Source organism: Laetiporus sulphureus (assembly GCF_001632365.1).
Source record: "Laetiporus sulphureus 93-53 unplaced genomic scaffold LAESUscaffold_15, whole genome shotgun sequence".
Classification (NCBI taxonomy): domain Eukaryota; kingdom Fungi; phylum Basidiomycota; class Agaricomycetes; order Polyporales; family Laetiporaceae; genus Laetiporus; species Laetiporus sulphureus.
In genome coordinates, this window is record NW_024468524.1 from 552,090 (window position 1) to 579,294 (window position 27,205).

Sequence of the window (27,205 nt, forward strand, 5' to 3'; positions counted from 1 at the left end):
GGCCTTGTCGATCAATACCAGTGGTTAGCCACCTGGACATGCCTAAATCGGGAGGCTCTCCGACACCCATCAGGTCCCGAAATATGCTAAGTTGCGATAAGGATAAGGGTCTTTTTGGAGCCTTTTGGGGCCTCCGAGGTCTGAAATATGCAATCCGCGACAAGGAAATCGCAATTTGGGGCCCCTCAAATATGCTATTTTGCGACACTCCTATATAGGAGTTGCCCGGGTCCTCTCGCACGCCGCGCTCTCTCAGCCCCCCTCCTGTCGCACAATGCACTGCGCCGAACGCTTTAGCATGTCTCCCATGCCGGGATACTGCGCTCTCATAACGTCGACGACGTGTAAGAGTGACGCTCAGGTCTGCTTCCGCGCGGGTATCGCTCATTCGAGGATCGTGGCACCGAACCCTGAGCCGCGACGGGAAAACGGAGACGGGCTGTAAGTGGTATTTCCGTCGGCGCCACCGCGGATGTGCTGGCGCGTATATGTAGGGTGCTGCTCACTTGTTGTCATTCAAGCATTCATGTTTTGCCGTTCATAGTAATCAGGCAGCCCGTCCTTCACACTACATTTTCGTATCGTCCTCGCTCCTTGGCATCATGGTCGCGAAGAGCTGCCTCAAACAACCCTCCCGCACACCCTCTCCGACATTCGGCTCGTTCCAATTCGAGCCCAACCTTGACGCATCAAATCCTGTCGCTGAGGAGCGTCGGAAATCGGTGACGTTCTCCTCGGACGGTGAAGAGGACGTGAAGGAGGAGGTCTTTTACGCCGACGAGTGGGACCGCTCGCCTCATAAGGTCACACAGAAGCTGAACTACCGGTGAGCCGGGTCTGTCTCAACCTTTTGGATTGGACTAATCGAACGACTGCAGGGATGTCCTCGAGCTCATGGAGCTTCGGCTCGCGCTCCCAAAGGTAGTCAGTGGAGGAAGACGTCGAAGTGACTCGATAGAGTCGACGAGTTAGGCGGCCTCAATCAGGAATTGGACTTTGCGCACTGACGCACTTGCTTGCGTCGTACGGACGCTTGCAGTTCTACCTTATATCAATCGGGCTCGTGTCGGTGATACCCAGACCTTCTAGTTTATGATAAGCGTTTGGTATAGGCGAACAGTATAGTTGAACTTACGATTACTTTCTGTGCTCTGTGCTCCATGTCGTTGTTACTTTGCTAATATGAAGCCTTGGAGAGGCTGAGACAAATGAATAAAACTGTCTTCTGCAGGCCATCGCTGCGATTCCCATTGCATGAGTATGCCGAATTAGTCGTAGACTCATACGGTCACCTTGATCTTCCAACATGAATACAGCTTGTTCATGCAAAGCGTCCAGTCGCTGCCATGCCATGCAGCTAGTCCCGCCAAAGCTTTTGCTGAATTGCCCAGAATTCTGTTGGGCTCAGTGATGGTTAGCCGGTTGCACATATCGCAAGGAGGAAAACGCGTCGACGCTGTGAGCCACCGACGCGTACGCGTATACACGCGTCCCATCAGACTATCATATTGACGCTCACTTTCTTCCCACTGCACATTGATACCCTCTCATACGACGCGATAACCCATTATGTCTACACAACCACAGAAACGCGGTACGTTTATCGTCCTCGAAGGCCTCGACAGGTCCGGGAAGAGCACGCAGGCGGCGATCCTGCTCGAGCGCATACAGGCCGCAGGCATCTCTGCAAAGTTCATGAAGTTCCCTGGTACACAATGCAATCAATGCTAGCAGGGACATATCCAATGCTGACAGCGTATTGCTAGACCGCACGACGCCTATTGGGAAGATGATCGATGCCTACCTGCGCTCCGAGACCGAGCTCGACGACCACGCCGTGCACCTGCTTTTCTCCGCAAACCGCTGGGAACTTGCGTACGTACCATTCTCTCTACTGCTGATAGCGCTATTGACTTCTGTTTTACACTCCAGATCGACCATTGAATCCACCCTCCGTGCGGGCACGACCATCATCTGCGACCGCTACGCCTTCTCCGGCATCGCCTTCTCCTACTCCAAACTCGCGCCTCCTCCCCCATCTACCACTTCCTCTTCCACCACCGCACACGTCGGCTCTCTCCTCTCATACGAATGGTGTCGCGGGCCCGACATCGGCCTCCCCGCGCCGGACCTCACGCTCTTCCTCGACGTGCCGCCCTCGGCTGTGCGAGCACGCGGTGGCTTCGGCGAGGAGCGCTACGAGCGGCCGGACGTCCAGCAGCGCGTGAAGGAAGCATTTGAACGTATCGGCGAGGAGATGGGTGAGGGTATCCTCCGCGAGGGCCGCTGGGTCGTCGTCGAGGCCGAGCGGCCAAAGGAGGACGTCGCGAAGACGGTGTGGGAGTGGGTCGGTCCGCTGGCGGCGGGCACGGACAGGCCACTGACGAGACTCTGGGATGAGAAGGAGAATAAGGAGAGGAACGAGCAATTGTATATATGACAGGACGTATGCAAATAGGGCGATGCTTTACATGCGCAGCGGTAGTGTACACAGGTGAGAAGTCCGGCTATGGAACAAGATGATACGCACGATACAGCAACTACCGCCGCTGGTATCCCCTCCGCCCCTCTTTCGCCTTCATTGCACGCTTCCGTTCCCTCTCCTCCTCCCGCGCGCGCGCGCCCCGCTGCCTCGGGTCGATCACCTCATAGTCTCGCTCCGCCTTGTTCACCTCCTCGGAGTTATCCTTCGGGAAGTGCAGCGCATGCGCGAGGAAATCTGTGTCCGCGTCGACCTCCATGCCCACTTCCTCGCCTGTTGCAGGCTCTACTCCCGCTCCGCCCTTCGCTCCCTCACCGTCAGTGGGTATTTGCTCAACTTCAGGCTTGAGCTCGGGCGCCGTGCTCTTGATTTTGCTCCGGAAGCTATTGAGCGCAGCGAGGACGTCTCCTTCGTCCCTCCGCTTACCCTTCTTGTGCACGCCGCGCCCCTTCGTGTATTTGCCCATCTCCTCTTCCAAATATGACTTCTTCTGTCTCTTCCGTGAAGGCTCGTCCTCGTCGCTCTCTGCACCCCGCCGCGCCAGCCTCCGGATCTCCGCTTCCATTTTCTCGATCTCAGTCTTGCGGGCGTTGCTGGATGGCGATGTGAGATGAGATTGCATGAAGAAGAACAGTACTGAATATGTCAAACTTACCTCTGGGCGGCCTGCTCCTGCGCGTGTTTCTCGCGGATTTTGATGATCTCAGAGTCCTCCTTCTCTTTCATTGATAATTTCTTCGGTTGCTGCTCGGTCAGTTGAGATGTATGAGCGCCCTATCTCCAGGCGATGCAGAAAGACACATACCGCACTTGGTTCTGATGAGGTCGCCTTAGATTTTGACAATTTCTCCTTGGCGGGAGCAATGACGGCCGGTATCGATATTGGCTGCTCGGGCTCCAGCACTAGGCAATCCATCAATGTTCTGCCCAGAACCAGTTTTGGCAGCGGCGTAACCTACGGTCTGGACGAACAATCGGCTTCTTCTTGATGATAACAGGCTCCTCCTCTGCCGTCTCATCCGCACCGAAGCTGAGCAACTTTACATTTCTGAGGGATACAGCGAATGTTAGTTTTTCAAGCAGCACTTCATGGTCTTCCAGCGTACTTCTTAGCCCCACGACGACGCTGCTCTTCTTCTCGCTCACGCTGAACCTTCTCTCGTGCTCGTTGCTGGGTACGCTTTTCTTCAGCGGTGATACGCGGGACGATGTCATCGAAAGGGTTGTCGACAATACGGACCGTCTTGATCTTCGGAGGGCTTGAATTCCTCTCACATGAGATGCTCCTCGGTTTGTGAGGTTCTGAAAATACGTACTATAGCGGACGGCCATTCTCGTCAATCTCTAGTGCACAGCGCCTAAGTGTCTCGTTTCATCCACGAGAGGACAGGCGTTTGACGTACCCATTTCACCGATTTTCAGTACATCTATATGCCGCCGTCAGTCTCAGTCCGGTGTTAGATCCTGATCGTACACATACTGTACAGCGTGTCGCCCACGACACGTCCGAACAATGTATGCTTGCCGTGCAGCTCGTCCGCACGATCTGGACTATCATGTTAGGAACACTTTCACACCTGATCGGTAGCAACATACCGAGCGTGATGAAGAATTGAGAGTCATTCGAATCCTTGGTCCCGTTGTTCGCCATTGCCACTAAGCCACGGTGGGAGAAGCGCAGACGTGGATGAATCTCATCCTCGAATGGCTCTGGGGGCGAGCACAGCGTGAGCATAAGTTTGTGACGACGGACACAGATTACACACCTCCATAGAATGACTCTCCTCCAGCACCAGTTCCTGTCCTATCTCCTGTTTGGACCAGGAAGCCTGGTACGATACTAGACCAGATCCATTGCGCGCGAGTCAGTTTGTTGTCCGGGGCATTAATTCCGCTGCGGTACCATACCGATGAAAGATGACACCATCATAGTACCCTACATAGAGCGATCAGTTTCATGTGGCAGTAGCAGACTCATATGAGATGCACCTTCCATTGCCAGAGCTATGAAGTTGCGGCATGCTTTGGGAGCTTCCTATGACCGTTCTCGCCTTGCGCAGGAAGATGAATGGGGACTGCTTACCTTTGACCAGAGCTCGACGTCAATCTCGCCAGCGGTGGTGTCGATGATAACGCGTCCGTGAGTTGGGAGTGCCATGATGAGCGCAACAGATCAAGCTTGAAGCTTGAAGTGCAACCATTGGCGCGTCGTGCGAATCCGTCACGCGATCATCGTACGCACGCGAGAGCCACATGGCCTGCCGTCTAGAGCGTACGACGGGGCGGTGGCGACTTCCAACTATCCACCAGTTCCTCACACAGCTCACTAGTCCTTCTCATTCTCCACATTCACCATGGCTTCCAAGGCTGCTCACAAACGAGTGTGTTACCATCCTTTTGCATGATGATATCGATACTAATATCGACGACGCCCTGCTACAGCTGACTAAGGAGTATATGACCATGCAGAGAGATCCACCGCCGTTTGTATGGGCGGCACCGGAAGAAAGCAACATTTTGACCTGTATGTGCTGCGATATACTTTCCTGTTCATCTACGCTAAACTCATTGCACAGGGAACTACATTATCGTACGGATTACCATCTTCCTTTGTCGCTTGCATGCAGCTCACACAAATTCGGTGATCAGCGCGGACCACCCGACTCTCCTTTTGCCGGTGGCGAATACCATGGTGTCCTTCTCTTCCCATCTGAGTATCCGTTCAAGCCGCCAGGCATCAAGGTACGTTGCTGTGCATTACTGACGGGATCCATGGAGATCAACCGCCGCCTTTATTGCAGATGCTGACGCCCTCGGGTCGATTCCAACCGGATAAGAAGATCTGCTTCTCCATGTCTGACTTCCACCCGGGAACTGTAAGAGTTTTTCACCGTAGTCTTGGGTGGCATTGCTTACATTTCCGGTCTCAACCTAGTGGAACCCCGCCTGGAGCGTTTCAACAATGTGCGTGCCCGCTTTGGCCCGGTGATACATTGATCGCAGACTGACCTTTATCTTTGATAGATTGACTGGGCTGTTGTCTTTCATGCTCTCAGACGAGATGACCACGGGGTCTGTTACTACCACGGACGCAGATAAGCGCCTGTATGCCGCGCGGAGCCACTCGTGGAATGTGAGCCAGCGGAGATTTAAGGATGCGTTCCCTGAGGTCAGTAAGATTTATCTGCGCGTAAGACCTGCATATCCTGCTGCGGCCGCTCTTTCGCCTTATTTTGAGCCCGGAGGTTTTGCAATCGCCGCATCGCTTAGGCGCCCTTCAGGCGTAGCACTGCCCGGTGATCATGGGAAACGGGATTGTGATATGGCTATATATCTATAGCGGGTTTTTCATGTGTACTGATATATTCACCCAGCATTGCACTCCGACTCTTCGCGACTTGCCGAACATGGGCGAGAAGGAATGCGGGCGCACTCCTCAGCCATCCTCAACGGCTCCCGGCACCCCTTCCCTTGTTCCCTCAACAACGGCGCCCGCGTCCTCCCTGCTTCCCACTAGCTCCACTACGACAGACCCTAATGCCTTAGGGAGCAGACCTACGGCCGCAGCGGGCGCCGGCGAGCCGAATGCGAACCCGCCAGGATGGTCTGAAGCATGGCGGCAGATTATCTGGGAGAAGTGGCGGTGGGGCGTCATCCTCGCGCTCGCGCTTGTCGTTAGCCGGCTGTCCTCCAGCTCTTGAGGCTACGTGGACGAGGGCTCGTTGTGTCTTTCTCTGCTGTTTCTCCCGTCTCTCGATTCTGGGCTTGGCTTGGCTTCTGCGGTTTGAGTGGAGGTGGTGTGCGGTTGATTTAGAAGTAGTGAGTGTAAGCAAATAAACGACGTTAGTCTCTATCGTTTTCTCCAATCCCCCCTTCTTCACGTATGCCCCCATACTGCAGATGTAGTCGAGGATATGCAGCACCGTGCGTTTGAATGCCCGGTGGACCACACTCGTTGAGCTCTTTTGTCTCCATACATGTACCCTCGGGTTCTGCCTGGAAATCCACCTAATGATTGCCCCCATTTCTTGTTTTACTAAGCATGTACAATTTATATCGAGTTGGAGATTCTCCTCGCTGGCTTGTGTTGCATTCGCGCTTGAGAGAACAAAAGGCGAGCAATGTAAGCAAGCGGTGCTGATATAGTGATGCTAGCGGTAGATGGGTGTGGTACATAGCATATGATGTACGATGATGATCTGACCAGAAAGTATCATAATGCGACAATAGACATCTCGATAAACAACCTTACAGATCGGCATCATAATGTTATAAAGTGCGCTATTTGCAATTTGACACGGATCACCTCGAAGCCTTCTCCCGGAATGTCATTTGATGACACACAGCAATGAGCGGCCACAGCCCCTCGGTCGACCTATGCACCGAATCAGCTCGTCCAGGGCGCCACGATATCATACAGCAGGAACGCACCCATCTTCCTTATCCCACTCCTTTCTCCTTAGCACAAACCGCTGGTCGCACGCCCAACCGCCCTCATTCTCCGAATAGCACACAAGCAGCACGCCTACTGTGCTCTCCAGGCATGTAACGTCGTAATCGATGCTGGCCTGGCGGCCCACGCAGAAATGGCGGTCGTCCGGGAGGGAGAGAAGCTCGGCAATGATGTCGAGACGGCCCTGCTTCAACTTTTCGGTCGGTCCGCGTGGGTGTGGCAGCTTGGTATGCGATCTCGGGAGCAGAGTCGCGCTTGGGGCATCGGGTGGATGCTGCGTTTGTACGGAGAATGTGGCAAGGCGTGAATAAGCGCTGGCGAGCGAAGAGCGGTCTGAATCGAACGCGCGGATGTGCCTGTGATGGAAGAGCACGACGTAAGCTCTGAATGCAGGCGCGAGAGGAATTTGTGAACGTACTTCTGCAGGAACTCGAGAGCGGCCTCTTCCAGCTCTTGAACCTCGTCCGCTGTATTCTGCGAATCGTCTACAGTAGGTGCATTCGGTTTTGAAGACAGTGCGTGAGTCTCTTGTGGCGGGGCCTGGTCTCGGGCGTGCTCGAGGTGTTTATCGCTCGTTCTGTTCGTACGTATCCTCCGCGGGAGCGGAAGCGGCATTGAGGGGGAGATTGCGGATATATCTGGCCGCTCCAACGTCGCACTTGAAGCTGGCTTACAGGTTTTGTACTGCCCGCTCGCTGCCGGTTCAACCGTCGCGACACTTCGCGCAGGTGAATCCTCAGACTGAACCGCTCGTGCATTCTGTAAGTCCTCTGCTGAACTTCGAACGGCATTCGCATCAGATTGGTGAGACGGTCGTGAGCCATTCTTGTTATAAATGGTGGTGGTCATCATAGACGACGTCTGTACTGGGCCACTCGCTGTACTACCATTAATTCCGTGGGGAGACGCCAGTGGCTTCGACCGCGGCAATATATGGGCCAAGGAAGTTGAGTTGCGAAAGTTTTTCGTGGATTGTTGGGACTCAACGGTACTATTTAGCCTGTGTATGCCAGCAGTGCTTGTCGAATTGGACGAGCCTAGCTCTCCATGAGCTGAAAACGCAGCGAGGGGCAAGTTCGAGGATGACGAGGTAGATGAGAGACTTGGGCCATTGGGCTGTCCACCGTTGACGCGGGGAGGGGGTTTGGTCGGCTTCGAGCGGGGTAAAGCAACTGGCTCGGCATGAACTCGCGAAGTTGCAACGGGTGGCCCTTTATGCGAAGGTACATCAGTAGCATTTCCGGGCATCGAGGCTGATACAGTTAAATGGCGTTCCTGCCCTGCGGAAGATGGGGAATGCACTGCCGCTTCATTCGCATCGACGTTGATAATCTGAGCGTCTTCTGAGTGTCGACAGTCGGGTTGGATGGAAGTGGTTGAAGAAACACGAGCGTCTTGAGTGTGAGGTAGGGATTGTATGACGTCGGACATTATTGGAACACGGCTCTTCCTACGGGCGATAAGCCAATCGTTTGATAGACTGCCATATGTAGTATTAGGCATGGCAATGGACGCACCAGTCGATTACCATTCCATCATCCCTAGAAGATCATAGGATATGTTAATTCAATTGCCTTGTGCAAATGAACGAATCCACACCTCGTAAACGCCCTGACAATCTTGATGCCCGCATTAAGCGACTTGACACGTTTCTGCTCGCAGACGATCCACTCCCGGCGGTGCGCGCGGTAGTTTGGAGAGTATGCGCGGCAGTTGAGAGGGAGGGGAGCATAAAGGAGTGAGCCAGAGGTGAGGGCTCGAGGCGCGGGTGGACCGGTAGCTTTGAGGGAAGGACTGGGACTGCGCTCGGCTTTGACGGATGCTTCGGAGACCGGATCGGAGGCGCGGCTGAAGGGTATGGACGAAGAGGGATGTTGATGTCCAGGTTGAGTGTCTCCGGAGCGAAGGACGGATGGGAGGGCAGACACTGACAGAAGGGGTGGAGAAGTCGGTCTGGATTTGTCGCCAACGACAGCAGATAGCGTAATAGTTTCCTCGAGTGCTTCGATAAGCAGCGGCGATGAGAGTCTGCGCTTTTGCAGAGGCGGGTATATGGATATGGATGACGAAGATGACGGAGAGGATTCCCGCGGCCTTTTCTGACGTGAAAGTGAAGTCCAGATATCAGGTTCATCCTGCTGCACTTCATTGCCGTTCGACGATGTATCTAGAGTTGAGTGCACGACATTTGGATGTGTCCGGTCTCCCTTTAGTGAAGTGGATCTGAGTGCGTGTCAGCACGTAGACATACAAAGGGTTTTATGTGCTACACCTACACCATGTCCTTTTCATTCTGACGTCGATGTTCAAACGCGTTTCCAGACATGAGATCACTGCCAGATGTCCTGATAGATGGCCCTGGACAACTCAAGCCTGCTTGAGGCGCACCAAATGAGTCTCGCACATTCTCACCGAATGAACTGTGCCGCTTGCCAGGACCCCTACGGCGATGATTAAAGAGGGGCTTTGGACGCCCACTCCCGTTGTAATAGCCTCTCCCGCGCGACGGCGGATTCGACGTCCGGATTAAAGGGGGTTGCTGCACCCTCCGCTTGTTGATGGATTCGTTCGGCTGGACGTCTTCCGGGATGGCTCTGGAGGAGCTGGCAACAGGGCCATTTGCGGGTACGACAGAACTTGGGTTTGAACGAATTTTAGCGGGCCGCCACCTGCGCCTGTTGGGATAGGCGTCGCTCAGGCGCGCGTTGAAGGACATCGCGGTTTGACAGGGTTTGACGCGTGGTACAGGAGGGAAAGTCACTGCCCTACTAACATGAGCCTGTGCCCAAGTGCCGGCGTTCGTGGGACTTCAAATTTCAAAGCATGCGCCCGCCAGTGTCTCGATTGAAGCCAAACTCAGGGAGGAGCTTGTCTCCCCTAGGCAGACCTATAAAATCGCCTTTTCTGAGGGAGCGACGACAGGCGATATTAAGGTCTGCTTCAAAATGTGCCCTTCGACCCGTAGTACGCACTTTCGATCACGTGCCACACCGTTTTGACAGCATCGGGCATGCCTGTAATGTCCAAGTCCAATCCATGAATATGTACAACAGCTCTGTGAAATTTAAAACTGTGTAGTAGTGATGTCTATGAGACCAAGAATAGAGGTACAAGTTGGCTATCAGAGACAGAAGGGCATGTTCAATATGCTACAATGAGCCTCAGCCACCACACTTCTCAGCCACCGGCGTGTCATCCCGCCAATCGACGCGTTTCGGAGATTAAGAAGCGCTTATGTAACTCCGTACTACGGTCATCCGATCCCTACTAGTAGGGCTCTTAGGGTCAAACGCGGAGTACTGGATATCTTGCGCCTCATCTTTGGAAGGAATCGTGGGTAGTTTTTTTTCATGACAATTGGCCTTGATATTTGTTCTCACTATATGTTGAAAATCTTCTGTCCTGTTTCTCCATCATCATGCAGTGGAGAGTCTTGCAGTAGCAGAGCATGATCATGAAAACCCCACGAAAACCCAATGAAAACCAGTTTTCTCGTCAAACATAGCAAGCTGTTTCAAACAAACTCACTGTAGTCCTGACACATACCATGGCCAGAGACCAGGACAATAGGAACAGCTAACTCAATCATGACGACAGCTGCATCGCGCTCATATCTCGTACTGGTTTCCAAGCACCGAGACAACTCAAAAGTGCTTACAAGCGCATACATTCGGGAGATTTGATCGAACATGACAGATTGAGGAAAATCCAAAGCACAGGCATTTACTCTATCGCGTCGTGGAAAAGTATTGCCACCCCATCACGTTGCGTATAGCAAAGAAACATGGCAGACCGGTGAGTCGTCTCACCGAATCTTCCCCGACTGGTACACGTTGCCGATAGATTCCTTGTCAAACAGGTTGCAGACGCCATCGATGGCTTGTCGCACGCAGATACCAGACTGGTCATCCCTTCCGGCCAACGTGCGCTTGAACAGCGGCGTGAGGTACGACTCTTTCGCATTGTTCCCTCGTATTGTCTGATCGTAGAGCCTCAGGACAGCGTAGTCGTGACCGCGTGTGTTTAGGCAGAAATGCTTTGGCTCTTGTTCTATATACCCTCCCCACCGTTTGCCTCCCGACGGCACGGTCGCCTCAGCATGCGACAAGCGGAACTCAAAATGCACCTGGAATCCGGTTAGCGCTGCGAGATCCATGAGGATCACAATGTGGCCGGGTTTGTGGCGAACATGTATTACGCTGGGTCCAGTCAATGTGTTCGCAAGCTCGTAGGATGCTGCCTCGTCTTTGGCCATCGTCTTCCACGCGATGTAACTCAGTTTCATCGGATCAAAGGGCTCATTCAAGTTACCGCAATACACCACGATAAAGCCATCGATCACTGGTTGGTTCATAGCGCACTGAACAGCAGCAGTGCGGCACCAAAGGTAGTACAGTAACTCGGTGGTGACGTCCTCAATGACTTCGGGTAGCTGAATAAAATGTGTAAATTGATGTGCGCATTGTCTCCGAAATTCTCGAGTGTCTGGAAGCCGTCTGCGTTCTTTATGTCTTCGCCGATCATCGTGGTCAGGAAATCCGTGACCTTCACGGTCGCTAGCATAGACGTGGATGGCGTGCTATCGGAGAGCACAACGTATCTCTCAGTCGTCGCATCGCGGGTCATAGTTAGTAGAAAACGCGATACAAGTTCGCCCGTGGAACCCCTGTCCTGTACAAGACCTTTCAGAACAAGCTCGTTGATGAACGTCTGGATCGCCTCCGTATAGATATCGCGAGAAAAATTCAGTGTATGCGCTGCAGCGAGGGCGAGAATTGGTTCCGAGGGGCTGCAGGTCTCAACTGTGTGGCGATCGACGATGGATACAAAGAGGCGCATATGACTGCGCACACTGTTGATCGTCAAGCGAGACGATGCGGGGCCTTCCGCAATCTCCACTCGAATCCGAGCAGCGAACACGGCCAGAACGGATAACTCATCTCGAGGCTTGAACGTGTCAGAGTTAAGAAGCTTCCTTGTCGCGTGACGGATCAGTGAGCTTTCGGAGAGTGTTGACCAATGCTGAAGATATCAAAATGGAACACGTTGAGATTCATCAGTACATCGCACAAAATGATCCCAGCAGGTGAAACAGCATTCACCGGACGACCATACATCTTGAGACGATTGAGCGTCAAAGCCGCCATCAATGTCGGGACACCATTCTGCTCGATGTCGCCCTTCACCATTTGGTCAAAGCCGAAGTATCCCCAAGGAAGAAGAGGACGCAACTTGCCATCAAGGCGGAACGAGGGAGCTAAAGCGCCTGTGGGCGGAACGAGATCGAAGACCGCGGAGGTCGTATCCAGGAGCACGAACCAGAACTCCTCATGGAACTCGTCCGCGGCTTTCATGATCCTCTGCATGGCTATCAGCGACATCCTCTCTGTGGAGCCGCGATCGATCTCGTCATTAGACTTCATCGGAGTCGCCCCGAGGAGGGTACATTCATCAATAGCCACGATGAAATACGTGAACCTCGGACCAAGCTGCTTCCTGAAAGCCTCTCGAAGACCATCCGCGGCGGCTTTGCATAGCTGTGCATAGACACGTCGATGCCAACCAGCTATATCCTGGACTTTTTCTTCGGTCGTGGGCTTTGGGCGCAGTGCTACAAGTTCGTTTGAGTTCTCCTGAAGCAAAGCTGAGGCACTCGCTTTCACCGCAGCAAAATTCTCGAAACGAGATGGCCGAGAGTAATCATCAACGTTATCGAAAGGGAGGTCCAGGACGCCATGAGGTCGCGCAACTGGTCACCAATTGAACTCTCGATACTCACAGCCACCTGCTTAAACAAGGCACCCAGAAACGCGGCCGAAAGCTCCTCTCCCTGATATGATGTCAGGCTATGAATCATGAACTGATTGATATGTGACGGATCATGTAGCTCGCTGAACGTCGCTCCTTGAAAAAATCATAAACAAACAAATCAACAGGTGGCCATCCGTCCTCAAGGTGGTTCTCTTGAAGCAAATACACGCTGATGGTGGGATGCTGCAACACGATTAACGTCACTTGTGTGCTTTGCAATACCGTGGCATCCACTCACGTCACGAGAAAGTTCGGACACCAGTCTCGATTTACCTGTGCCACTAGATTGCAACAGAGCAATACAATGGCCGTAGTGCTTGCTTGCGTCGTAATGTTCTCGGCAGCGATGTAGCTGCTCCTTGAATCAACCCAATGCGTCACTTCTGTATGTCCCATGAAATGCACGGTGCAGTCGTTGTCGTTGCTCAAGCCTGAGTGAAGCACGGTCAGCGAAGCCTTGAAGGGACCGTTACTAGATATCAGCATACTCCGATTCGACTATCGTATCCCTTGGAGGTGACGCTGAGTGTATGAAGCAAGAGTGAACCTCATAAGCATCCGGTCGCGGCAAAGCATGCTTTCTCGACTCACGTTGGCGACAGGCATTCAATGCGAATGTAGCGATATCGCCTTCATCTAGAAGGCGATTGAGGTCTACATTAGAGCGCGCAGGCCATGGATGTTCACGATGCCGCTGATCGGGATCGGTCCACAGTGCTTCCGCCAGCACTTGAGGCACTGCGTTGTCAAGTTGCAACAACGATCGAAGGATATTGAGGAACTGCAAGCCACGACGTTCGTCTACAACCTCCAAAGAGTCCTTGAAATTCATTCGCACTTTGTCGAGAGTACGTGAAGTCCCTTGGAAGAAGTCTCGGCACTCTGTTAAGGCTGGAGGCTCATGGAAGGTCAACAAATTAGACATCGACTTTTACAAGCGAATAAAGCAAAATCCATTCACATGGTCGACGAACGAATCGACGCCCTTCATGGGCACTGGAACGCCCGTGATGATCGCTTGCTGCAACGTCAGATCCTCGAGCTGGCCAGCGGTTTGTGTGGCGCTGGTTGCCTCTGCTGTCGCCACCTCGGATTCCGTCTTTCCTTCTTCTTCTATCATAGCCTTGCGGATTTGATCCACTTCACGCTACGAAGATATCGTTCAAATGAAGAGAAGGGACGCATTCGAAAGATAAACGCCTTGATACATGTGTTTAGTTTGTTTGTTAGTTGTATACCGGGGTAGGCGGAGAAGTGGCGGTGGCCTGTTACGGATCGGGAGGCTCGCACGTGGCGAAGTTCCCACAGGTTCAGTTGGCCAAGTAGTGGCGGAACCTACGACACCCGCCGGTATTTTCAAAATCCTCAAGGCAAGATGGTGAGTGTTCATGCCAGTATGCAGGGCTTAGGGATGCCTGGCGTGTCTGGCTGGGTTGTGTGGTGGCACGGAGCGATTGGTGCAGGAGAAAGGCTGGATTGATTTGGTCTTGGTTGGATGAGCCGATCCCTTTGCCCTGCTCGCTAAAATGTCCAGCTGCTGAAGTGCTGATTGCTCTGTCTACTCACAGACGAAAGGTTCGTGCATTTTGGTGGTGGTGCGGTCGCGAGGGACTTCACTGATTGCGCTCGGGTCTGATGGTCTATAGGTACCACGTCTTTCGGGTGCGTAATGATACCCTATTCCTCCTTAGGCGTGCCTTGCTGAAGGTCGTTCTCGACGCCCACAGTAAGCGGCACACGAAGAGCCACACACTCTGCAGGCGGTGTGGGAACCGCGCCTTCCACAAGCAACACAAGGGTATGTAATACGACAGTCTGGTTGGTCCCCCATGCTCCCTTCAGCACGCCGCGCATCTTCACTTCCGTTCATTGAAACCGACCGCTTACAACGCCTCGTAGAGTGTGCACAGTGCGGTTACCCTCGCGCAAAACTGCGGTCGTACGAGTGGGGTCAGAAGGCCAAGCGCCGAAAGACGACCGGTACTGGCCGCATGCGTTACCTCAAGCATGTGTCGAGGCGTTTCAAGAATGGTTTCAGGTGCGATGATTATGTCTTCATTGCGGTCGTCGGGGTTGATCGAACTCCTGTGATTTGCAGAGAGAACACCACCGCTGTGAAGAGGACCAAGCCCAAAACATCCGAAGCATAAACTATATCTTGTTATCTTCGAGTGGCCGGCCTTTTCTCACTTCGCATCCGTTATGTTCTGCCTATCACACACCCGCACGAGCATGCTGTCCTCGTACCGTACGCGCAAAATACATAAGCCGTATGTATACACGAAATCGCTGTGCGCGCATGCCAGACATAGTACTGCCAGTTGCCGATTGAGTGTGCTTCATTTTGCGAGCCATATCAAATTATCAATATCCAAGGTTGAGATGCGGGTGTTTCAGTAATGCGTGGTAGCAACGTGATTTGACGGACGCTGTACACGTAAAGGTAACAAGCCTTGTACACCGGCGGTGCGTCACCTCCATTCATATGTTTCACGGTCTACCGTGGCGTCTTCCTGCGCGAGCAGATTGAGTTGAGAGAGATCCCCTCCCTGTAAGAGAGCTCCTTTCAAGGTGTTGCTGCGTCCCTCATAGTTCTCGTTCGAGGTGCCATGTGTTCCGGTTGCAGCTAAGGCTTTCTCTGCAGTTCCCCGTCGGGTGCAGCGCTACCAAGATAGTGGTGAATGCCTTCTATGGGTAGCAAGTTGTTTTTCGCCGCGTAGATCAGCGGTCGCTGCTTTCTGTTGTGTGGCTTGTGCGGGCTGTTCTCCACAGTTTGGTGAACCGTCGATGAACGTGTCGAGGATCTGTGTGGCAACGGGGGATCGTTGAAGTAAGCGATCCGGCATGAAAGCGAGCGAAGAATTCACCCTATTGACCTCATCATCTAGTCCTTGGTTCTTGGCAGTGGATATCAGGCGAGTTGCTCTCCTAGACTGACTGTTACCAGTCATCGTTTGACTAGTTAGACGTGCATTTATCCTGCTGGTGACCTGGACCTGGGACGCCATAGCACTACACAAGTTCTCCACGCTTGTAGCTTTTGATCGACCTTGCGCCGTTCCTCTGCCGTCGAGATCTTGCGCCGCGACGTCTGATTTCCCCTTTTCGGAAGGCTGGGGCAGCCGGCTAACAGATGCCGCACTTGCTATTGGCGGAGAGACGGTCGAGGACGGCCTCTGTTCTGGTGGGAAGGCAGGCAGCATAGACGTGCGAATATGTGCAATTCGCTCTTCGATTGCAGAGGTAAATCGAGGCTCAGGGAGAGAGAACGTTCTCAGCAATTCCATCGAAGGACAGGTCTGTAATTAATCTGTATCAGTGTCACTCCAATTCATGGAAGGTGTGGTGGCAGTTCACGTCAAATGAGACCGGCTCGCGTGCGCAGGGCTCCCATAGACTGAATGGAAGTGTATTTTCTTCTTCTGACGCTTGGCGAGTGCCTAGGGCTGCCTGCAAATACTGCATGCGCTTCTTGAGGTCCTGTCGGACGAGCTCTGCCCTCGTTAGAGCATCCTGCAATGCCTGTCGTGTGCGCATTATGGCGTCTATTCGGTCGGCTAGAACTGGATTCTGAGGTTGTGCATCATGTGAGATTGGCTGATTATCTGAGTCGGACGGACGAGACGTAGCGGGCGCTGGCAGAAGCCGTGCACCCAGCGCCTCAAGGTGTGCAGGATGGTGAGCGGCTGCGATGGGAAGAGGAGCCGGACGTGCCTGCACCGTGACCGGTTATACAGCACATCATGTCAGCTGGGACGGGGAGAAGGACGGCACACCGCACCTTCTCCCGCTGTGTTCCGGCTGCAGCGGCATCAGATGGAGGGGGTACGCATGGCCCAATGGTAATGGGCCCACTCTGCACGCCAGCGATATCGGTTAGGAGGTGCAAAGCGCGGCGCCCGCCGTCGTGCTTCCAATATTTGCGGAGAAGGTCGTGCTGTCTTGAATCACGTAGTCCGATCAGTCGGTCTGTCGAGAGACTGTCATATTTTGATGAGTGTGTGGCAGCAGGGTCAAGAATGCGCCTCTAATGATCGGGTTAGAGCAAGTGGAACCCCAGCGAAAGGGCGGAGGTGCTCACGCGTAAGATTTTTAATTCTTCTTGCCGGCGAATGAGCATGGCCGCATGGCGTTCCCAGACACGGCGGGCGGCTTGAGCGGACTCTAGAAGAACGGTGTAGTCCCCAGGTACATTGTCCAGTGCTTCCTAGAAGTAATCAGCGGCGTAGACAAATTCGTGTGCTTCCCAGGACGACTACCGTTAGCCTGGCCTTATCCATCTCCGGCGGCGATGAAGAGAACGCCGAGCGACCGTTGTATTGCATGAGAGCATGTGTGGAAAGGGCCAGGATCAGCCGTTCAAAGCTGTATCGCGAAGATCAATCTCCTTCGTTGAATGAGCCCACACATGTATGAGCGGCACGCACCGCGCGCCAGAGCATTCCTCCAACAGGCTCTTGCGGACCACGACGTCCCTCCACCACCAGGCTGCAGAAGCGATCTGCGTCCGTGTCTTATCAGCTTCACGTGCTGCTTTGTCTTCATGTGTTGGATGGTTCGGGTGAATGCTAGTATGCCTGAGCGCCTCGAGATACTTCGAGAGTGATATTCTGAATGCAGTGGTATCCGAGGGCTTCAGACACGGGTACATCGGTAATATCTGTGATCACGCGTTCGTCGCACGGGGACACAAAGATAGGTACGCTTTCGACATACTGATCTAGCGTGTGGCTTCCCGCCTTCAATCTTACCTACAAGGAAATAACAAATTTCCTCCATTGCTCGGGTGCGTTCTCGGATGCCAGAACGCGTGGGGTGAAATAGATGTTCGTCATATCTGGACGCATCTTGCGGTGGGAAATTGAGCAAATGCAGATGGGTCAGAAGGAGCAAGGAATTGGGCAACGCTGGTAGGCTCATGGTCGGTCGGAGATGGGAAGATAATCCGCGGCGCGCTCAAGCGAACGGTCACACCGCTCAATCTACGCGTCGCGACGCGTCTGCACGTGACGGCGAACGGTGGTGAGTCAGACATTCATCTAAGTATTATTGTCTTCTGGCCTGGATTAACGGCTCCGCAGACCTTAAATGCTATTGTTCCCATGAACCTTGAAGCTCAACTCTGCGAGGGACGCCGATCGTCGTGTCCTCCAATGTTCGTGCGACGTCGGACGCGTCAGATACCGCAGGGATGCACGGGAAGACACACTGACCGCGAATTGGGGTGAAGACGAACTGCTGTCTGGGCCTCTACCATCGCGTTCTCAGTTCCCAAAGGGTCCATCGGCCGCCACGATGCTCGAAGAACGAAGTCATCAGCTGGCCTCCGTATTCATCGGCCTCCTGTTATCTAAGCTTCTGAGTAGGCCGTCATATCTGATAACTCCTCCGTCCATCGCAGCCTGACTGTCGGACTCTGCCGACGCTTCTGTGCAGACAGGCTTCAGGGTTCTGACGTTCGTTGTCTCGGTGATATGCTGGACGTTCCCAGAAATGTGAGAATGCACTACCGTCTCAATGCCGGGCATGGGAGTCCGCCTGTACCATGCGCATCGTAGCGTCCAATTGCCAACTGGTATGCCGTCCATTTTTCCGCTCTTCCGCTTACGCATGGTGGCCAGAACGCGCTGCGATGAGGCGAATGTCATAATAGGCGATTGAAATTACCATCCTGCACTCTATTGCATCGATAATCGGCGGGCGTCCACCACGTGCGGCTATCTGCCCTGTGGCGAAGCGACATCGGATTGCGGCAGATTTAGATGTACCCGCGTAAGTTCGCGCTGGTTGCTCCTGATGTCGCGATATGGAACAACCTTTGAATTGGAGGCTCGTAAGGCAGCAATCACTACCACTGTGGCCGGGTTCTCATTGTATGTCCGTTCGAAGATGGAGACTGGCCAGGTCCTCCTGTTCATCTATGCGATTCATGTGTCAGTTGAAAGACGGCGTCCGGATCTTCATCCGAATGTCGTAAGTGAGCGTCACGCTCGCCTTGGGAGAGCGATTTTTACGCTGCTAGAGCTTGGTGATTTCATTACCTTCGTCATTGCAGACCGTCACATATGAAGAGCACTGCAACGAAAGCCGCTCAGCCTGATGTCACACGCATAGTCTTCCGTTCATTAGCCAAGCAGCACGTTTCAATGACCTGAAGCTAGCTTCGGCAAGGTGCTCCCATATCTTATCAAAATTCTTCCGAGCATTCATCACCTTCCCAACGACACCATTCCCTGGAGCGTCTTCATACGGCCCAAGCCATAAGAATGATGCGAGAGCTATTTTGACAGCGCGCTTCTCAAGAAAGGGAACTCTCCCGCGCTGAAAGGCGCCCCGGCTCCCGCATGCATTCCCCTCTCATTCGCCGCCAACCAAGAACATTGAAAGAGTGAGTTGCCAGTAGACAGTACGGAATTTGGACCACTCCTCACTCGCCACGTACTGCCATTTAGCGGTGACCGCGGGCCTGGGGCCTGGTCCAGACGCTCAGCGATGCCGTAAAAGGTGAAACGGAAATACCAGCGGATAGATAAGATGACAGTCACGATATGGTAGTGCGGCGATGGCGACGCGTGTTTGCTGCCGAGCAGTCTGTGCCCCTTCGCGCCGGACGACGGTCTCAATACGCAGAGTAGAGGTCGCGCACTCCTTCGCCCGAGTCATAGGACAAAAGCTGTATTTTTTTTGGAAAATAGAGCGACGGACAGTGGGGGGGACGTGACGGATGCCATTTACAGATAACGATTATCTAATCCGTGGGTGTGATTGCCGGGCGTTAGCGTAATGTGAGGCACGCGATTGGTCGGAGGGAACGGACATGTTTACCTGGCTCTATATCTTTCTTAGACTCCTTCGACTCTGAACACTTGTTCCCCTCTCAACACTCCTCGAGATCAACGTCTTGTTTTCCGCGGTCGTGCCCTCCTTCCGCGACCTCGACGTGCACAACTCCTCTCAGCATCACTCTGCCTCCATTCGGGCATCCCAACCGTCTGACAAAGCGCGTATATCCCGCCGAACGCGCTCCTTTCACTGTCAAAGCAAAGGATAATGCCTGGCCCCGTTGTTTTGGAGTCACCGGCCTTGGACATGCACTCTCCTGCCCTCTCGCCCGTGTCTAGGATGCAGTTCATGGGACACATACACACTCCTCCTGCCTCCGATCATTCAACGCACGACCAAGAGCCGTCTGCACCGCCTTCTCCTTCACGCTCCTCATTCCAACCTCGGAATGGGAATGGCGCTGCTTCTCCTTACTCTATTGACTCCGCTTTCCGGGACCGTCATATGGACAATATTGATCCTGCACTCACGCAAGGTGTTCCTGTCAGCGAAGCTCCGACTCGTCCCAACACCTGCGCGAATTGTGGTGCAGGGGATACACCCCTCTGGCGGAGAGACGGAGATGGCAAAACAGTGTGCAATGCATGTGGTTAGTGTCGTCTTCTTCTTCATCTATCTCCTTCCGGTCTTCGTCGCGTCAGATAGCGTCAGAGTGAATCGCTCTATCGAGATCCTCGCAATGGCACGTGTGGGAGGGCGTTCGAAGACTAGATGCTTCTCCGGAAGTTATCATATCAGGTCCTCGCCCGTGACGCATGTCTATTGCGAGGATAGCGTATAGTCAATAAAGCATACCGCATCGGACACGCTGACCTGTCTATCACCCTGCTCCAAATCATCCGGACACGTTTGCTGATGGCCGTTTCTCCCTATTATGCCCATCTTCCCCACCCATCTTCGGCGGCTGATTTGCCTGCACATCTTCTCGTGGCGTCTCCGTTGGCACGATATTATCGTCTCGGGTACGACGCTACAGGCCTCTATTACAAGGCCCACGGCTCATCTCGTCCCGTCACTCTCAGACGGTCATCTACAGTCCCCTCAGCCACCCACCCGGACTCTGATCCCGTTGCTACTTCCAACATTGACGGCTCGAAGCCGCCCTACAAATCACAGTCCCGAACACCCCTACCTTCTCAAGATCAGCTTTCCAACGCCTCTCACCCACTGGCAACGATGCCGACGCCTGCTGCGTCGCCACTTCCTACGGTCCAGAACCTAAGCCAAGCGTCGGCTTCGGCTCACCCTCCTTGCGAACAGGCCAAGTCTAATGCGCCAAATCAAGCGCAATTGTCGAAGCCGCATGTACACCTTTCCGGAACATGCCCAGGCGACGGACGTTGTGACGGCACGGGAGGCACCACTGCATGTTCTGGCTGCCCCACGTACAACAATGCTCTATCGTCGGTACACTTGCTCGGTAGTGGTCAAGCACCTAGTGCTCCCTCCAAAGCTGCCCCCGCTCCGGCATTGCCTGAGCTGACCCGTGGCACGGAATCCGGGACCGTTGAACAGCCCGCTGAGTCGGTGTCCGCCATGGGCCTTCAAGCTGGGGCATCGGCAAACGGTCGGCCTAGAATGCGTACTGCCGTGGGAGCACTATGCTGCGCTAATTGCGGGACGAGTACGACGCCTTTATGGAGACGAGATGATGTGGGAAATAACATTTGCAACGCGTGTGGTACGTCTTTGTCACGTTCATCTCCCTCTTCCCTCTTCCTCTTCGTGACACACTACACTGGATTGTTGGGGACCTCCTGTCGTTGCGGATATGCATTGGCTCGTCTTCTCAGCATACTTGAGACCCGAGTGTTTCAGCGAACCATGTTCACGTGGTGGATATATGTTATTGGGCGGATGTGGCGATTAGCCATCTTATCACAACTCGATCATCCCTGCGATAGGCCATGCCATCTTATCAGATAACAGTCGCTGCTGCTTCTCAGTCTGGATTCTGGGCCGTTTTGCCGCTATTTGGCGTCGGACCCACCAGTGAGGAATGTTATCTGCGGGGAGATGCTGCTTGTCGGGATGTTCTAACGCGTACCATGGTGCTGGGACGCGACTTTTCTGGTTAATGTCCGTTGTATTGCATGCGGGGAGGAATGCAGTGACAGCTCACCGGCCGGCCTATCGATGGCTTGGTGCTTACCTCTACCTTCTCTCGTCCTAATCCCCATCATTTGGGGGATTTTCTGATTTTGCACTCGTTCTGCCTTGTTTTCGGCTTTTCATCATCGCTAACTGCCGCACTTTTGCCCCGTGTCATTGCACGCGCACAGGGTTGTACTTCAAATTGCACGGCACTCATCGCCCCAACTCTATGAAGAAGACCGTTATCAAACGGCGCAAACGTGTCCCTGCTGCAACTGGAGTCCCTAGTTCGCCTACTCAGCAAGATCGCATGACTGATCAAGCCGCTGCCGAGGTGCTTGCCAGCGTGCGCGGTCACGCGGGGTCGGGTGGTAGCTCAGGGCCCCAAGAGGAGAGTGAGGAAGATCAGCCAAGACGGAAACGAGCGCGCAAGGCTCGTGCTCCAAAAGTGCAGCGGGAAGGGGAGGAAGGCATGGATGTGGACGATGATGAGGCCGATGACGAGGAAGGAAAGGCCAGCGGTTCGCGAAAGCAGCGGCGAGCCCACCATGGCGGCGGTGGCGGTGGCGGTCGCGGTAGCTCGCATGACTCCGGCGCAGCGGGGATGCCATGGGGGGAGGGGATGCACTCGCAGGCTGTTAACGAGGCAGTGCCATCTTCACATGCTGGTAAGCGTCATCAGCACATGAACAACTGAGTAAGCGCTGACAACAGTGATCAATAGGCCAGGAGCTTGACAACAGGTTCGGTGCTGGAGCACCTCGCGGTAATCCGTTCGGACCTCATCCTCATGGCGGATTCGACCTGCCGCCTCTGAATGCTGCTATCCATGGTGGAGGGGATGTCTCCATCGCCTCGGCGATGTCAATAATGGGCGTCGCTCACCCTGTCTACCCTCGCTCGGCGTCGCAAGGTTCGGGCGCTCCTCCGAGCAGGACGCACTCGCCGTTGGCCGGACCCGGGGTAGCTGCAGCTGGCACTTCAGGAGGATACGTTCTGCCACCGCTTGCGCACGGCGCGCCTCACCCTCCACACGCGGTCATGAATCACCACGTCCACGGTGCATACAATCCTCGTACACCTCCGCCGAACGCAGCAGTTGCCGCGCAACATGCCGCCGTGCCGACGGTTGTGGAGCTGGAGCGTCACTACTACGAGCTGGGCGAACAGCGGAGGAGGCTGGAGGAGATGCTCGAGAAAACGGACCGCATGATGGCGGGCGTGAAGAGAGGGATGGAGGAGATGCGCGCTGGTCAGAAGCACGGTCAGGCTTCCCCTCATCCGCCTTCGCCAGCACCTCAAGGACAGCAGCAGCAGCAAGAGAAGAAGCCGCAGCAGTCTTCGAGCCAGGCTGTGGCTGTGCCTCTCGGACGTTCGGGGAATACCTCTAGCAAGGACAGTGTGTGGCCCGTCGCTCCTCCCGAGACATCCAAACGAGATTAACAGGACTCCATGGTCCGCATTATTGAAACTATCTTTGAGGACATTTTCCTTCTGATTCGTCGTATACGTGGTAGAATATGTCCGTTCTTTACTTACTTCGCGATGCTCGGTGAGGTTCGCGTATTATACGTTATATTCCTATGTGACTGTTGCCCGTCGACGTGGTACACGTTGACAAAAATATTGTATGTTGCGTGTAGTCAATTTTACATTCATTCACAGCTCATAGAAACGCATTGCTACTGAAACGCCTGCAGTTTCGAGGACGAAAAAAAAGAATAGATAAGAATAAGGCATCCTAGGCCTGTGGCGGAGCGAGAACGATCGACCCACGTGTTACTCTTTCACTATTGCTCGAATTCACATGTGCAGGTCAGGAGGACCACAACTCGACACCTTCGCCCACGCTCGGGCCATCTGTACCACACCCCTTCATCATGGCCCTCGATGAGGAAGAGTCAGTGCGTATCGCCGTGCGCGCTCTCGGCGATATGAGGAACGGCGGCCATGTATCGCCCTCGACGTGTAAGTCGGGCTCGCCACTCTGCTCATTCGACTGCTCACTGCCACACGTCAGCTTTCCAGCCCACCCCAGCTCTTTCCGTGACATCCGGGAGCTCCTCGCCATCTTTGCCTTCTCCCTCGCTGGATGGAGACTATCGGGCGCTCGATCCCGTAATTGGAAGCGATCGCCGCGCGGATGGTCGCCAGAGCGAGGATGCGGACTTTGTCTCTCGCATGTCTAAAGTGCCTATCGTGAACAGCGCGATCCGCGTGTATGAGCAGAGTAAAGCGAGTTCTAGGGTTGTCAAGGTATGTGATTGCTTCCTCAATCCTCTGGATCGCACTTACCTGGATTCATCACGACAGTATGGCGCGAGGATGATGGAGTCCTCTGTGAAGACAATCTCTCGTCCAGTTATCGATCGTCTTCCTGTCAATCAGCTAGACGAGTTTGCGTGCAGACAGCTCGATAGGGTACGTGCTCGTCTTATGTGTCAATCCTTTTCTTCTTTGCTGGCAGCGTGGGCATCGTAGAGGGTACATTGATTACTCTATTAAGCGTTGCAGGAGGTGCCATGTTCGTGCCCCCGACGTTCAGATTATGTGGATTGCTTATCGTCCGAGGGCACTGAACCTCGTGTTCTATTACTTGACATCTACCTCAGAGGGAGGTTCCATTGACATGTGTGATCGGGCATTGTCCCCGCTTCTCGCTGCTTATCATGTTTTACCAGTGTCCTTCTCCATTCTGTTCCGTATCTATCATTCCGTATAAGCTGCTCTTTCACCACAATTGGCCGATTGTTCATTGCTAGCTCTCCTTCTCATTGACCTGCTCCTGCTGAAACAGTACCATGCTAACTCTTTTGGTCAGATCGAAAATTATACGCGTAGGACTCCTAGTCGGGATCGCGACCGTGTTTCGCGGAGTCCCTCTAGTGCATCAAGTCGGAGCTCGGAGTCATGGGATGTGAGAGATCTTACCGCGCCTAGAGGCCCAAGTCACAGCAGGGAAGACGAGCGCTGCAGTCGATGGGAAGATGGTACGTCATTCCACAGTCGAGCTGGACCAGCAGATGAACGATGCTGTGTCGCAGGTCCTCAGGCATCTGCGGCGAGGCGCGCGGATAGTCGTACACCGACTCCGCACTCGCAGCTATTCTCACGCCCGTATTCTGACGGACAGTCTGCATGGGACAACAATACTACGTCGCCTCAGCAGTCGCGTCGGTCCTCTTCTACCACTCAGCCTGAGAATCAACAGGTCGCTCAGCGCAGCCGATGGCAGGCTATGCTGCTTGAGGCGGGTGGTATCAGCGCAGCTGTCAGCGACGAGAGTATGCGCCGGCTGCGATATGTACTGCAATGGCTGCAGGTAAGCTTTCGATGCACCTTCTGGACGCTGAGCTGAGGCTCACGACTGCTCAGTATGCGACAGCGCACATCGATGCACAAATACTTGTTCTACGGAACTTCATCGCGTCGCTACAGCCATCAGACTCGTCCGCCGCTCCAGGGTCGCCACCCATCCACATCTCATCTCAGCATCTCCGTACACTCCATGCCGCCAAGCGTGATGTCGTTGAAACGATCCGACAAGTGGTGGATATTGTTAGCCGATACGCTGGTGGCGCGCTTCCAGAACCGGCTCGTGCAAGTGTGCGAACATTTATCCTCCGCTTGCCTCGGCGGTGGGCAGAGGCGGCTGGAGTAGATAGCCACAGCTCGTCTGCCACGGACGGGCGCCACCCTGGCGGCGCTGATAGAGTGGATAGTCGCCGCGCAAATGCCAGCTCAGCCCCGTACAGCTACGGCCCAGGGGAGGCTGGTCCTTCGCCGCGGTCGCGACCGCCATCGCGTGCGACGTCTCCAGGGCCCTCGAGGGCGCCTTCGCGCCGTTCATCTTCGAACGGAGTTGCGGGCGCGGTGAGGCATACAGCTGGAAATGGAAGCGTCGCGCCGACCACTGCACATGCGGCTAGTCAGGCGGCACAGCGTATCTTGACGCTCGCGACGGAGAGCTTGGATATGCTCCGTGGTGTTACAGCGGTAGTGGGAGAAAGCTTAGACCGTGCTGATGCGTACGTCACTCTTTCTCCACTCTTGTGAGTGGTACGCGATATGGCGTGCTGACGGATCTCATACCGCAGATGGGTCGAGAGATTGCGAATCATAGGCCTTCAACGCCAGCAGAATGGCGACGTAGATGGGGAGGCGCCCGTCGCTCCAGATGGCTTGCCGAGCATGGCTATGCCTCCATCTGCATCGCACTCATCTCATGAGCATCAGCGGGACTTCCACACCCACCGACAGTCATACGTGCAGTCTCCCTCTTCCCCTCTCTCGCCATATGCGCCGCTTTCGCCACTGGCAAGTGCGACCAGCTCAGGCCGCGCGACCCCGGTATATCCTCTTTCCCGCAGCAACTCCAGCTCTGCGCTGAGCGTCGGGCATCCGGGCTCGCTCTCGAGCTACTACACCGCTAACACGTTTGATACCGGTGGTGCCGCTGCGTCCCTCAACGCGCTTTCGCTCACGACCAGTTCTGCTGCGGGCTCGCGTTACGCGACGCCGAGGAGCATTTCGATCGGGCTTCCGCCGGAGGGTGACGGAGGTGGGGGAACTCAACTCGCTGGAGTCGGTGCCTTCGCGGCTGGCAGCAGGGGCGAGAAGAGGAGCGCGGATGGAGATGATGACACTGTCGTTGCTGCCACGGCGCTCGCTGGGTTGGCGGGCTCCGCGAAGAGGGTGAAGCAGGATCGTGGTGTGGATGAGCGCATGGAGGTAGATTCATGAATTGCTATGTGGCCGATGGAAGATGTGTTTGTGCTCCGGTCCGCTATCAAAATTTGTAGTGCTCTCTATATGGACTTCTGGTACTAAGTACGGTTGCCGTCTGTGCGTCTATCTCATCGTTGTAATTGGTTATGGTACTCTTGGATGCTCTCTGACCGTCAGTCGCTGATGTTTCATTCATTTGTATGATTTCTGGTCGATTTTCGGCATGTACATACACCCGAATCTTCTCTGCGACGTCATTCCGGAAATATATATACATGGAGGAGTATAAGATTGATTTCTTCTGGCTGTGGGTGGGAATCAAGACTGGTAAGGTGCGACGAAGGCAGAGGGTGGGTGTGCATGCGATGAACACGTAAAACCAGACCCGTTACCGTTGCCATGGATTGCGCGTGCATGTCCTGGTGCGGTCATATTGCTCAATGAAGAAGCAATATCACATTCTTGGAAGCATCCTTCTGATGTTCCTAGTGAGCGTGCAGGTTGTCAAGATGATATGAATCGCCAGCTTGTTGGAGGCCACACATTTGGACAGACGCAGCTTTCCCTAGCTTTCCTTTTCTTCTTGAAATGACCTAGCTTGCGACAATTGACTGGTCTCGCCGACGTCGTTTTGACTTCAATTTGTCATTGCGTCGGATGCTAGAATGCAATCAAAACTCCGTGAAACATCATCCATGGCGGCCGATGTCCACCTGTACGTACATACTTTGAATGGAGGGTAAACGTTCATCGGTGAGTCACTCAGCCTTCACCTCACCGACATAGATGAGATG

The 27,205-nt window shown here is 54.2% G+C and overlaps 11 protein-coding genes across 11 annotated transcripts; 7 read left to right on the plus strand and 4 right to left on the minus strand.

The window, feature by feature from the left end:
- Positions 1–517: 517 nt before the first annotated feature.
- LAESUDRAFT_724985 (uncharacterized protein) lies at positions 518–1,249 on the plus strand. Its single transcript, XM_040908729.1, has 2 exons — positions 518–826; positions 879–1,249. Exons 1-2 carry the CDS (start codon positions 603–605, stop codon positions 970–972), a joined length of 318 nt encoding a protein of 105 aa, XP_040765268.1. The 5' UTR covers positions 518–602; the 3' UTR covers positions 973–1,249.
- Positions 1,250–1,569: 320 nt separating this feature from the next.
- On the plus strand, positions 1,570–2,404 carry LAESUDRAFT_630891 (thymidylate kinase; the record flags this gene model as incomplete). The annotated part of the gene is made up of 3 exons (XM_040903392.1): positions 1,570–1,708; positions 1,767–1,875; positions 1,933–2,404. Coding segments are annotated over 3 exons (720 nt in total), but the record flags the coding sequence as incomplete, so codon positions are not given.
- Positions 2,405–2,540: 136 nt separating this feature from the next.
- On the minus strand, positions 2,541–4,640 carry LAESUDRAFT_651170 (cyclophilin-like protein; the record flags this gene model as incomplete). Its single annotated transcript, XM_040904287.1, has 13 exons — positions 2,541–3,075; positions 3,138–3,226; positions 3,288–3,385; positions 3,442–3,530; positions 3,589–3,741; positions 3,799–3,826; positions 3,886–3,909; positions 3,963–4,028; positions 4,079–4,192; positions 4,249–4,322; positions 4,391–4,418; positions 4,472–4,517; positions 4,566–4,640. The coding sequence occupies 13 exons, from the start codon at positions 4,638–4,640 to the stop codon at positions 2,541–2,543; spliced, it is 1,419 nt and encodes a 472-aa protein (XP_040765270.1).
- A 166-nt stretch (positions 4,641–4,806) lies between these two features.
- Positions 4,807–5,938, plus strand: LAESUDRAFT_724989 (UBC-like protein). Its single transcript, XM_040908730.1, has 7 exons — positions 4,807–4,863; positions 4,925–5,006; positions 5,059–5,072; positions 5,132–5,224; positions 5,284–5,358; positions 5,418–5,446; positions 5,507–5,938. The coding sequence occupies exons 1-7, from the start codon at positions 4,837–4,839 to the stop codon at positions 5,820–5,822; spliced, it is 636 nt and encodes a 211-aa protein (XP_040765271.1). The 5' UTR covers positions 4,807–4,836; the 3' UTR covers positions 5,823–5,938.
- Positions 5,939–6,758: 820 nt separating this feature from the next.
- LAESUDRAFT_724991 (uncharacterized protein) lies at positions 6,759–7,626 on the minus strand. Its single transcript, XM_040908731.1, has 3 exons — positions 7,354–7,626; positions 6,914–7,291; positions 6,759–6,857 (listed from the first exon to the last, which is right to left on the minus strand). Exons 1-3 carry the CDS (start codon positions 7,548–7,550, stop codon positions 6,785–6,787), a joined length of 648 nt encoding a protein of 215 aa, XP_040765272.1. The 5' UTR covers positions 7,551–7,626; the 3' UTR covers positions 6,759–6,784.
- Positions 7,627–10,596: 2,970 nt separating this feature from the next.
- On the minus strand, positions 10,597–13,970 carry LAESUDRAFT_812151 (uncharacterized protein). The gene is made up of 5 exons (XM_040914381.1): positions 13,708–13,970; positions 13,338–13,644; positions 12,038–12,684; positions 11,336–11,957; positions 10,597–11,276 (listed from the first exon to the last, which is right to left on the minus strand). The coding sequence occupies exons 1-5, from the start codon at positions 13,864–13,866 to the stop codon at positions 10,741–10,743; spliced, it is 2,271 nt and encodes a 756-aa protein (XP_040765273.1). The 5' UTR covers positions 13,867–13,970; the 3' UTR covers positions 10,597–10,740.
- A 114-nt stretch (positions 13,971–14,084) lies between these two features.
- Positions 14,085–15,137, plus strand: LAESUDRAFT_724994 (60S ribosomal protein L37). The gene is made up of 6 exons (XM_040908732.1): positions 14,085–14,124; positions 14,315–14,321; positions 14,393–14,408; positions 14,474–14,544; positions 14,646–14,784; positions 14,845–15,137. Exons 1-6 carry the CDS (start codon positions 14,122–14,124, stop codon positions 14,894–14,896), a joined length of 288 nt encoding a protein of 95 aa, XP_040765274.1. The 5' UTR covers positions 14,085–14,121; the 3' UTR covers positions 14,897–15,137.
- A 272-nt stretch (positions 15,138–15,409) lies between these two features.
- On the minus strand, positions 15,410–17,666 carry LAESUDRAFT_758541 (uncharacterized protein; the record flags this gene model as incomplete). The annotated part of the gene is made up of 7 exons (XM_040912458.1): positions 15,410–16,045; positions 16,104–16,460; positions 16,528–16,773; positions 16,828–16,953; positions 17,006–17,111; positions 17,174–17,406; positions 17,463–17,666. 7 exons carry the CDS (start codon positions 17,664–17,666, stop codon positions 15,410–15,412), a joined length of 1,908 nt encoding a protein of 635 aa, XP_040765275.1.
- Positions 17,667–20,102: 2,436 nt separating this feature from the next.
- LAESUDRAFT_615979 (iron transporter biosynthesis regulating transcription factor) lies at positions 20,103–21,957 on the plus strand (the record flags this gene model as incomplete). The annotated part of the gene is made up of 4 exons (XM_040903216.1): positions 20,103–20,178; positions 20,566–20,600; positions 21,105–21,270; positions 21,872–21,957. Coding segments are annotated over 4 exons (363 nt in total), but the record flags the coding sequence as incomplete, so codon positions are not given.
- Positions 21,958–22,724: 767 nt separating this feature from the next.
- On the plus strand, positions 22,725–23,126 carry LAESUDRAFT_651143 (uncharacterized protein; the record flags this gene model as incomplete). The annotated part of the gene is made up of 1 exon (XM_040904285.1): positions 22,725–23,126. One exon carries the CDS (start codon positions 22,725–22,727, stop codon positions 23,124–23,126), a length of 402 nt encoding a protein of 133 aa, XP_040765277.1.
- A 355-nt stretch (positions 23,127–23,481) lies between these two features.
- LAESUDRAFT_742936 (Opi1-domain-containing protein) lies at positions 23,482–26,718 on the plus strand. The gene is made up of 7 exons (XM_040911223.1): positions 23,482–23,651; positions 23,704–23,939; positions 23,997–24,104; positions 24,505–24,673; positions 24,728–25,005; positions 25,059–25,711; positions 25,781–26,718. The coding sequence occupies exons 1-7, from the start codon at positions 23,564–23,566 to the stop codon at positions 26,424–26,426; spliced, it is 2,178 nt and encodes a 725-aa protein (XP_040765278.1). The 5' UTR covers positions 23,482–23,563; the 3' UTR covers positions 26,427–26,718.
- The last annotated feature ends 487 nt before the right edge of the window (positions 26,719–27,205 follow it).

Excerpts from the sequence above, each read along its gene's own strand:
- LAESUDRAFT_724994 (XM_040908732.1), top strand. Across the intron at positions 14,545-14,645 it reads CTTCCACAAGCAACACAAGG|AGTGTGCACAGTGCGGTTAC; the intron begins GTATGTAATACG and ends AACGCCTCGTAG. Across the intron at positions 14,785-14,844 it reads CGTTTCAAGAATGGTTTCAG|AGAGAACACCACCGCTGTGA; the intron begins GTGCGATGATTA and ends TGTGATTTGCAG.
- LAESUDRAFT_724985 (XM_040908729.1), top strand. The coding sequence starts at position 603 with ATGGTCGCGAAGAGCTGCCTCAAACAACCCTCCCGCACACCCTCTCCG. Across the intron at positions 827-878 it reads ACACAGAAGCTGAACTACCG|GGATGTCCTCGAGCTCATGG; the intron begins GTGAGCCGGGTC and ends GAACGACTGCAG.
- LAESUDRAFT_724991 (XM_040908731.1), bottom strand. The coding sequence starts at position 7,550 with ATGCCGCTTCCGCTCCCGCGGAGGATACGTACGAACAGAACGAGCGAT. Across the intron at positions 7,292-7,353 it reads GCTCTCGAGTTCCTGCAGAA|GCACATCCGCGCGTTCGATT; the intron begins GTACGTTCACAA and ends CTTCCATCACAG. Across the intron at positions 6,858-6,913 it reads GAGTGGGATAAGGAAGATGG|GTCGACCGAGGGGCTGTGGC; the intron begins GTGCGTTCCTGC and ends TTCGGTGCATAG.
- LAESUDRAFT_812151 (XM_040914381.1), bottom strand. The coding sequence starts at position 13,866 with ATGATAGAAGAAGAAGGAAAGACGGAATCCGAGGTGGCGACAGCAGAG. Across the intron at positions 13,645-13,707 it reads TCGATTCGTTCGTCGACCAT|CCTCCAGCCTTAACAGAGTG; the intron begins GTGAATGGATTT and ends ACCTTCCATGAG. Across the intron at positions 11,958-12,037 it reads TCAAGATGTATGGTCGTCCG|CATTGGTCAACACTCTCCGA; the intron begins GTGAATGCTGTT and ends TGATATCTTCAG.
- LAESUDRAFT_742936 (XM_040911223.1), top strand. The coding sequence starts at position 23,564 with ATGGCCCTCGATGAGGAAGAGTCAGTGCGTATCGCCGTGCGCGCTCTC. Across the intron at positions 24,105-24,504 it reads CGTGCAGACAGCTCGATAGG|ATCGAAAATTATACGCGTAG; the intron begins GTACGTGCTCGT and ends TCTTTTGGTCAG. Across the intron at positions 24,674-24,727 it reads CTGCAGTCGATGGGAAGATG|GTCCTCAGGCATCTGCGGCG; the intron begins GTACGTCATTCC and ends GCTGTGTCGCAG.
- LAESUDRAFT_724989 (XM_040908730.1), top strand. The coding sequence starts at position 4,837 with ATGGCTTCCAAGGCTGCTCACAAACGA. Across the intron at positions 4,864-4,924 it reads CCAAGGCTGCTCACAAACGA|CTGACTAAGGAGTATATGAC; the intron begins GTGTGTTACCAT and ends GCCCTGCTACAG. Across the intron at positions 5,447-5,506 it reads GCCTGGAGCGTTTCAACAAT|ATTGACTGGGCTGTTGTCTT; the intron begins GTGCGTGCCCGC and ends TATCTTTGATAG.